The 9,229-nt window shown below is 47.4% G+C and overlaps 1 protein-coding gene across 1 annotated transcript; it reads right to left on the bottom strand.

Moving 5' to 3' along the window:
• Positions 1-442: 442 nt before the first annotated feature.
• Positions 443-8,696, bottom strand: ZNF692 (zinc finger protein 692). Its single transcript, XM_006893963.1, has 11 exons — positions 8,521-8,696; positions 8,225-8,256; positions 7,586-7,849; positions 6,038-6,086; positions 5,818-5,943; positions 5,257-5,472; positions 5,085-5,168; positions 4,908-4,986; positions 3,110-3,224; positions 931-1,030; positions 443-767 (listed from the first exon to the last, which is right to left on the bottom strand). Exons 1-11 carry the CDS (start codon positions 8,694-8,696, stop codon positions 443-445), a joined length of 1,566 nt encoding a protein of 521 aa, XP_006894025.1.
• Between the last annotated feature and the right edge of the window lie 533 nt (positions 8,697-9,229).

Genomic DNA, 9,229 nt, shown 5'->3' with positions numbered 1-9,229 from the left:
TTATTCCAGCTCTCTCGAATAATTTGTTCAGCATACACAGTGTGTGCCTTACTTCCATGTAAAAGTAGGGTTGACACTCCTTGAAAAAGAGTTGTATAAAGTGCCAAACAGTCCCAAAAGTAAACAGACCTTCAGAAGGGCAGGTGAGGGACCTGCAAGCAGAAGACCAGGGCTATGTACCTATACTGCAATCTACTTTCAGAACAATCTGGATTTCTGTGCCTCAGGTACCAGAACATTCAATCTGCCCAAAAATGCCCACATAAAATACTATTTATTCTTTTAGATAGACTAAAATAGTCTAGCTTCCTTACTTCCCCAGAAGTGCGTTACCCTGAATATCTCACCCTAGTTTCAGAAACATCTGGTGTTTCTCGGAACCACTCTTCCTGCTCTTTTTTAGTCTCTAGGATCTGACTCCCCAAAGCCTGTGGGAAAGAACTCATTTCTGAGAGAGTAGAGCTGGAGTCTGAGGAGAGAGGGAGGAGCTGGCCCCTATAGGCATGGCTTCTGGGGCCTCAGTAGACCCCAAGGGTCTAGAGACAGAGATGCTGGAACATGGCTCCAAAGGACCAGGTGATGCCTGTGGGCCAGGTTGTAGGGCCGGGTGGCTTTTGCTTCGGTGTGCTGCAACACTGTCTGGCTTTTCAAAACGCTTGCCACAGAACTCACAGGGGAAGAGCAAGGCAGCTGCTGTCTCTGCGTGCTTGCGCCGGTGCCAATTCAAGGAAGCCTTTTGGCGGCAGGTGAATCCACAGATCTCACACCTAGATCCAGGGGCAGAGGAAGGGAAAGAATGGACCTCAGCCACCTTGACTTCCCCGGCAGTTCTTCCTGCTCCCCCAATGCCTGGGTGGCCTGTCTATCTCCCTGCCCCACCCCCCGACCCCCAGAGTACTTTGGTCCCCAGGCCCTCTTCCCAGCACTCACTGCAGGGGTTTCTCTCCAGTATGGATACGTCTGTGGATGACAAGGTTGCTGCTGGTCCGGAACGACCGAGCACAGAACTCACAGATGTAGTCTCGGGTGTCTGTGGGCAAAATGGGGGACACATTTGTCCCTCTATAATAATTCTGGGGCTCCTAGGTTATCAGTTAACCAGCCCCATCCTGTCCTCCCCACATTTCTGGTTCACCTCCCTTCATTGTAGCCATTCTTTTACACTACCAGGTCAGCTGACCACTACTGTATCGGTGATCTTGTTTTTCAAGAGCTCCCACATCTTCCTACCTGGTGACCTAAGTCATACACACAGACACTTAAGTATTTCCCCAAGATTATCAACTGTGCCCTGAAACCCAGCCCTTCTCACTGACTGAAGGAGACTATTCCAGAACCCTACTGTCAGCAGGCAAGCCTTTCTGCTCTTGGGATCACTCCCATCTCTGCCCCTTGCCACAGTCCTCCACCTAAAATCCCATTTCCTAGCTTCACAGCAAAACTCCAAGAGTAGTCCATACTTGCTGCCTCCATTTCCTCAACTCCACCTTGCTTGGAACATGTTCCATTCCAGCACCCAGCTCTCAGTGCCGGCTTGTCCAGTGCCCAAGTACGCAGATGGCTGTTCTCATCCATTCTTACTTACATTAACAGACCTGACCCACCCTCTGTCTTGGAACATTTTCTCACGTTGGCTCCTCAGACCTTGCTCTCCTCCGTCTCTCTGATGCTGCCCTTCTTCTGCCTGCTGATTGGAGGGTCTGTTATACTTACACGTCTTCTCTATTTATATTTCCTCCCTAAGCGAGTGTATCCAGCCCTACATCCTCAAATATAATCCATATGCTCAGCACACACACTTTTTTTTTTGCCTTACCTCTCTCCTGAATCCTAGATTCACAAACTCAATTACCTACCCTACATCTCTACTTGGATATCTAACTATCATGTCCTAAATCAAAATTCTTTATCCCCACGCCTGCTTCTCCTCTCATTTTCAATCACATCACCTTCCATTCAGTAACTCAGACTGAAATCCTCAGTCAACTCTGAATCCTCCTTCCCCTCATACTATTAGCCAAGCCATAAGATTTGGCAGCAACAACCTTTCTAGTCTTACCTTGAAATTCCAGTCAGGCTCCAGCCACTTCATACCAACTGGTCTGCTACTAAGTGAGTCCAAGCTCATTCTGCACAGGGGTGATCCTGCAGTCGCCTTGTCTGCCCTTGACCATCTGCAGTCTACTCGCTACACAGCAGCCATAGGGATCTTTTTCTTTTTTCCTTTCACAGTGAACCTTCTAAGGCAGTTAGGTTTCTCTGTTGTCCAGTACCTGAAACCCATCTCACTCAGGGTAGAAGCTAAGTCATCCTAACAGTGGTCTCTAATGCTGCTCTCCAGTGACCTCCTCATTCCTCAAACACACACAGAGATACCACCTGGGGCCTTTCCATCCTCTCTTTCTGTATGTAAGCCCTCACTTCATGCTCTTGAGTGCTTGTTATTGTTGTTATGTGCCGTCGAGTCGCCTGCGACTCATAGTGACCCTATACACAACATCCCTAAACTCGCTCTGTCCTGTGCCAATCGCACTGTCTCTGATTCACCCATCCCGATTACCCCAGTCACTGAATCAATCCACCTCATAGAGGGCCTTCCCCTCCTGCACTGTCCCTCCACCCTACCAAGCATGATGTCCCTCTCCATGGACCTGTCCCTCCTTGCAACATGTCCAAAGTATGTTAGACGGAGCCTCAGAATCCTTGCCTCCAAGGAGCTGCCCGGTTTAACCCTTTCCAGGATGAATCTGTTTGTTTTCCTAGCAGTCCATGGTACCCTTAACACTCTTCTCCAGCACTACGGCTCAAAGGCATCAGTTCTCCTTCTATCTTCCTTGGTCATTGTTCAACTCACTGATGCATAATTTTGACTTAAAATGTTTTCTCTTTCTATAAGGGCACATGATAGTCCCTGATCCTGCTCTGACATTCTTTACAGCATTTTATCACTAAGGTTAGGGACTATTTCTTAACTGCTCTACTATTCCTACCACCAGCACCAGAAACAGAGTCTCAAGCAGGTGTTCAACCCAAAGAGAATGAAAAGAGGAATGAATGAATGAGAGAAACCCACAGAAGAGGAGATGAAGGTCGCAGTTTCACCACTTACCACTGTGCAACTTCACGTGCTCCTTCAAGTGTTTCTTAAAATTGAAAGACTTCCCACAGGCTGGCTCTGGGCAGGAGAAAGACTTCTGGTGGATGTGCTGGTATTTCCTATGGTGCTAAGGAAGGAAATAGGAGAAAAGTAGAAAAGGGAAACTGCATCCCCCAGAACCAAAATCCAGAACTGACTTGGCTGGTGAGCTCCTCTGCCTGCCTCTGTCCGTCTGTGCGCCAGTTCTCCCTGCCATGGCCAGATGTTCATAACCGCGGCCAGGCCTTCTCTCTCCCATGAATGCTCTGATCCTATTTGCCCTTTACCATATTCTGCTCTCAATTTCCATTATCTCGCCTCCTTATTACATCTTTCCCTTACAATGTCTAGTAACCCAGGGAAACTACTGCCCTGGGTGACACTTCTGGCTTACCTAGCCATAAATTTACTATTTACCAAGATAGGAAGGGAGAACATTGCAGATTACTGTTTGCATGATTATTTTCTTCAAAATAATCTCTAATGTACAAAACTATCAGACACTCTTCTTTTCCCTAATAGCTCATTATGGGTATACTTTTTAAGTTTTACTTCTAAATTTGGAAGCCCATACACGTGCACTCAACTAGAATGCTTTTAAGAGTTCATCAGCCAAACTATCAGCATGTGAAGTATTTATCTTTTTACTTCATTTAATTTGCAGGCACAGTAATTCTTCCTTTTTTCCACAGAACCTCCCCCTTTAAAAAAAATAGTTAAATCATTGTGAGCTGCTTCAGTCTCGTCTGTAACAGGTACAAGAAATGTTTGGCTGCTTCTAGCTAAATGGGGTATTTTTGTCTCGAGCTTCACTGACACTCATATACCAGGACCTCTCTCCTCCTGCCTTTGCCATTTGATTCCTCTCTACATTCCTTTTTTTTCACAGAGCATTTTCCCCCCACCTAGTCCACTTTTGCCTCATCACTTCTCTCTGCTTTATGCCTTCTTCCAGCCTCATACCTGTCAATGGCACTGGATGACTGTGAGGCTAGACCTCATCCCTCAAATCTCTCATACATGAGGTTTGGAACAGGATCATCTCCCAGTCCTTCCTACTCTAGGGCTATCTACGTGAAAAGTATGGTGAGGCCACTCAAGTGTGGACTCTGAAGCCAGGCTACTACCAGGCTCAGAATCCCTTTACTACCACATCCCAGCTGAGGCACTATGACCTACTTATATCATTTTGCCTTGTGTTTCAGTTTCCTCATCTGTGAAAGTGTAGAGAACCTAAAAGTTGGTGGTTCAAACCCACACAGCAGCACACGGATGAAAGCCCCCATGATCTGCTTCCATAAAAGATCATTGCCAAGAAAACCCTCAGAAGCAGTTCTATTCGGTAGTACACAGGGTCACCACGAGTCAGAAATGACCCCTCAGCAATGGGCTATCCCATAAAGAAGTTGTGAGGACCAAGTGACATGAGCCACACGAGGTGCTGGAACAATCATTAATTCTTCCTAAGAGCCTGAAAATAAATGCCACTGTCCTATCTGCATTTAATTCTTTGAGGTTTCATATCATAAGCAGTGGTGGACATTAACTTTGTGCAATTGAAGCTTGGTTTTTTTAGCTCATCTATAAGTTGCCTGATTAAGTAAAACAACCACTTGATTATTAGCTTTAGAAAAATGTTGAATGTCTACCTCAACTCATTTCTGGTTCCAAATCTCTCCACACCTTCAACTGCTTTTTCTTAGTCTCTTTTCAACTCCTGTCTTGTCTCCCCAACCCAAAGAGCACATAGAACCCAACCCTAAACCCTCACATTCAAATACTGCCGATTAGAGAAGATCTTTCCACAGCCAGGGAAGTCACAAGGCAGAAGTTCTCTTTTGGCGGCTTTCCTAAGGGAAGAGAATGGGAAAGAACTGGAGGAGTCTCACCTGCTTTCCTCTGCCCGCTTTTATCCCTCCTCTCAGAATCCCCACTCCCCCAGTTTTACCTGATTCTCTTGGGGCCAATTTGAGCAGTTTCTTCATCCCAGTCTGGAGCTGCAGCTGGAGCAGAATGGGTCTGACTCCCAGGGCTACAGTCAACAATGAAGGGAACAAAGAGACTCATGGAAGGGTCATGCCTCAAGACTCCTCTATCTTCTCTGTTAGTCTTCAGATTACCTGGCTGAGGGTTCAGTTTCTTGAGCTGCACTGAGCTCTGGTTGTATGCTGATTTCTGCACTCAGAGGAAGTCCAAAACCCAATGAAGATACTGAAGAGGATGGAGTTGCCAGAGAGGTAGGGAGATCTGAAGGGACTCGTGGTGTCTCCTCTTTAAGGGAGTGAGTAAGAGAGGCTGGAGGTAGTCTGGGGGATCTAGGGGCATCTGGTTCACTGCTGAAAGGAAAACAAAGAGGGTATTATCTACTCCCCAAGCCTTCAAGCCAGCCTCAGTCTCTCCTTGCCCCACCTCCAAATCACCAGCCTCAGAACCCCACTCCCACCCCCCAGCATCTCTGTTCACACATACTTTTAACCTCAGTCTCTCCCCATCTGGTTTTATCCCATTCTACTTCTCACTTCAAAGCCTGCAGTTCTTTTGTCTTCTTCAAAGCCCATCTGACCCCTACCCCTTTCCATAAAAAGCCCATCCCTCCTGTCTGTAAAACTCTGGATTCCTCAGTCAGCTGCCTCCTCCCTCTTCCTGGTCTCTTCAGTATCCCTTCTTAGTCCCCCACTTGCTCATCTGGGGAGGAGCTGTAGGTCCATGGGCTGGCATCACTGAGAATTTCCTCTTCATCCTCCTCTTCTTCCTCTCCTTCTTCTTCTTCTGTGGGGAGGGAAGTATCTGGCAGTGGTCCTACCCGTCTGCAAGACAACAAAGGTAAAGTTGAAGACAAGACCTGCTCGCTCACCTCCACTGTCTGTGCAGGTCTGTCTTGCTCCCCTCTGGTACTCATACCTGGGCAATTTGGCCTCCTGAGTCCTTTCACCATCCTCACACTCCAAACCTGTTGGCACAGATAAAGGGGAAGAACTCTGTGGTCAAGGAATGAGGGCAGATGAAGTTTTCTAAAGTGTGATGTAGTAGGAAACTCTTAAGAAGGAGAAGGAAGAACAAGCAGAGACTATTACAGTGGGGAGTGGCCATTTTTCTTTATAATATATTCACATAGCTAAAAAGAAAGAAAAGTATGAAGAGGCACATAATAAAGTGTCCTTTCCAGACCTAGGAACTGGAGAAGGAACTAGACTGTAGATCTAATTTTTTCCTTGAATGACTGCATCCTTTGGCATCACACTAGAAGAACAGAGTGGTGCCAAGTTATTGAATGTTTTGATCAAGAACTCCTGATCAAAGTGGATCCTGATCTAAATAGGGAAGGAAAGGTAGAACAAAATTTCCAATTTCTATGGAACCCAGATTTAATGAACTCACTGAGACTGGAGGAATCCCCCAATTCTATTACCCTGTGATTACCTTTAAACTCTGAACTACATAACTAGCCTCTAAAGTCAACTCTAACACAATCATTTAGCTCAATTAGTCAAAAATTTTTGAAGTAAGCATATGGCTTAAAGAATAATCTATATGGATCAATCAGACAACAGTAATTCTAAAGTTAAGATGAGAAGTTTATGGAACAGAGAGTCTAAACTGATGGTAATAAAATAATCAGTCAAGAGAGGGAAAATGATGACACAAAGTGACAAAAGTAATCAATGCCACTGAATTGAACATGTAGAAATTGCTGAAAGGGTGTATGTTTTCCTATGGATTTTCACCAAAAAACTTTTTAAGAGAAAGTCTCCTTTCTAACAATGTCCCCACTCACCTAGTTCTCCGCCCCCCACCCTGGCACTTGGTTTCTCACATCTTCTTCAAGAGCTACGCTAGGCATTCACAAGTCCCTTTAAACAATATAGTCTTTTATCTTCTTTTTATTTGCCACAAATGGTAGCATACTATACAACCTATTCTGATTTTTTTTTAGCAGTATCTAGTGCTCTGGTTGAGGACTCTGGTGGTTTAGTGGCAAGAAGTTGCACTGCAATACTGAAAACTCAGTTTGAATCCCCTAGATATTCTGCTGGTGAAGGAGGGACAGTCTCCTCCTGTGCCAGTCAGATCTGATTTGAAGGTACACAACAAGGGAAGGGGGAAAAAAAGAGAGCACAAGCTCTAGTAATCTAGTAGTAAGGACTGTGCTGCAATCCCAAGGTTACATGATTCAAATTCTTCAGGTGCTCTGAAGAAGAAAAATGGAGAATCTCCACTCGTGTGATTTACTGCCTAAGAAAACCCGCTGGACGGTTAGCTATGGGTTGGTTATGACTCGAAAGCACACAACAACAGCAACAATAATATATTTAGGGATATATTTCCACAACAGCATAGTTCTTTTCATTTTAAAAAACTAAATTTTTTAGGGAACAGGGCTGCAGACTACAGGAGATGAGAGGTCTTTTTCTTTCCTTTGCTCCACAACTCTGTTTTCCCCTAGCCTACCTGCAGATTCCTGTCCACTCTTGGTCTCTGAGCACCAGCTTCTCCGGGCAGAGCGTCGAAGGGGGACTGGTCTGGGTGTCTCTGGAGGTGTGGAGCCCAAAGAGGGGTCCCAGGAGAAGGTGTGTCCTGCCGAGCACTCCCACACAAGTCCCTTTTCATGGCCCCCAGGTCCTCGAAGCCCAGGTACCAGGCTGCACTCTCGGCTGTGAGCATGACTTAGGAGCACAAGGTACTGCAGACCTTTGGGAGGTGAGAGCTCAGGGCCTGGAGAGGTGGGGGGAGTAGTTAGACCCAGCTAGGAGGCGTTATACACAGATACTCCTCCTGGGCCTCCAATCCTCTGAGCAACCCCAACCTCCCACACCAACCTTGCAGTTTTCTTCAGAGTCCTACAGATGTGCTGAGACTCTACATACACCCTTTCCCACAGGATGCCCATCACATTATCCTGGGATCCCAAACGCCTCACTTTATCAAACTCACAGCTTCCCCTGATCCTTCAATCTTATATAAATTGGTCACATCCCTTCCTGTTGTTTGTCTTCTGCTCTGACTCCTAAGCATCATTCTGCACAGCCCCCCTCCACACACACCTTGAGCGATTTGTCTTCCCTCTTTAGCCAGCTGTTCTCTACCTACCTGCACAGAGTATGCAGCCCGAAGAAATGTACCTGTCAGGAGGAAAGGTGACAGGTCAGGTGCGTGCTTTGCCAAGAGCTCCCAACCAAGGAAGCTCAAAATAGTAAGGGGTCAGCTCCCTGGGCCCCTATTCGCTGGAGACCACAGGAGGGAACGTGGCAAGGCCTTCGTGCTGAGATGAGAAATCTTCAGGCCTAGGGTGCAGTGGGTAACTTGGCCCTGGGCAGGGGGCCTGGTACTGCGGCCTGTGTGCTCTCTGTGCGCCAGGAGCCCCTTCCTCCCCCTCAACCTCTAACCGGTCCAGCAGGAACTTGGCGAGCTGCGAGTGCAGAGAGAATCCCAGCCGCTCCTTGAGGAGGCACCACTGCTCCATGTGGCCACCCAGCCGTATGCGACACTTGCTGCGGCGGGCATCCAGCTGCCGCCGCTTCTCCCGCCGCCTGCGGCTTGTGTCCTCTGGGGCAGAAGCCATGTTCCAGGACCTGGAAATGGAGGAGACAAGCCATCAGGGCCTCGCTCCTCCGGGCCTCGGTATCCTCATCAGTGAAATGGAGCAAGGCTAAAACCGTTTACATAACATTAGCTGTAAAGGGGCTCAAACCATCCCTCCAGGTATTAACCGGGATGGGGGTCTTGGGGTGGAAGGTAAGGGTCAAGGTCAAAGTTACACCAAAAGCCTGAGCCCTTGGGACCACGGAATAGTAGAATTGAAACTATGGGAAGGGGGGGGAGGGTCGAGACTTTCCCTGGGGAGAAGCAGGTATTTTAACAGATGAGCACACAGTTCTTGAGGAAGGTATCTGCATTTACTGGGTATGGCGTTTGGAGGACTCATCCCGGTGTGCACACGCGCTCCTCCATCGCTGGGTCGAGCGGGGCAGAGGGGAAGCAGGGAAGGCAACTATGACACGATTTCACTTCACTCTCCTAATAATGCCAAAGGTCAGGTCAAACCCTAGAGGCAGGCACCAGGCTGCCGAGAGTCCCTGTCGCTGCCACCCCACT

Source organism: Elephantulus edwardii, unplaced genomic scaffold (genome assembly GCF_000299155.1).
Source record: "Elephantulus edwardii isolate Elephantulus edwardi_28Jun2011 unplaced genomic scaffold, EleEdw1.0 scaffold00133, whole genome shotgun sequence".
NCBI classification, from domain to species: domain Eukaryota; kingdom Metazoa; phylum Chordata; class Mammalia; order Macroscelidea; family Macroscelididae; genus Elephantulus; species Elephantulus edwardii.
The sequence above is the reverse complement of the archived record's forward strand: the minus strand, read 5'-3'. Positions and strand labels throughout refer to the sequence as shown.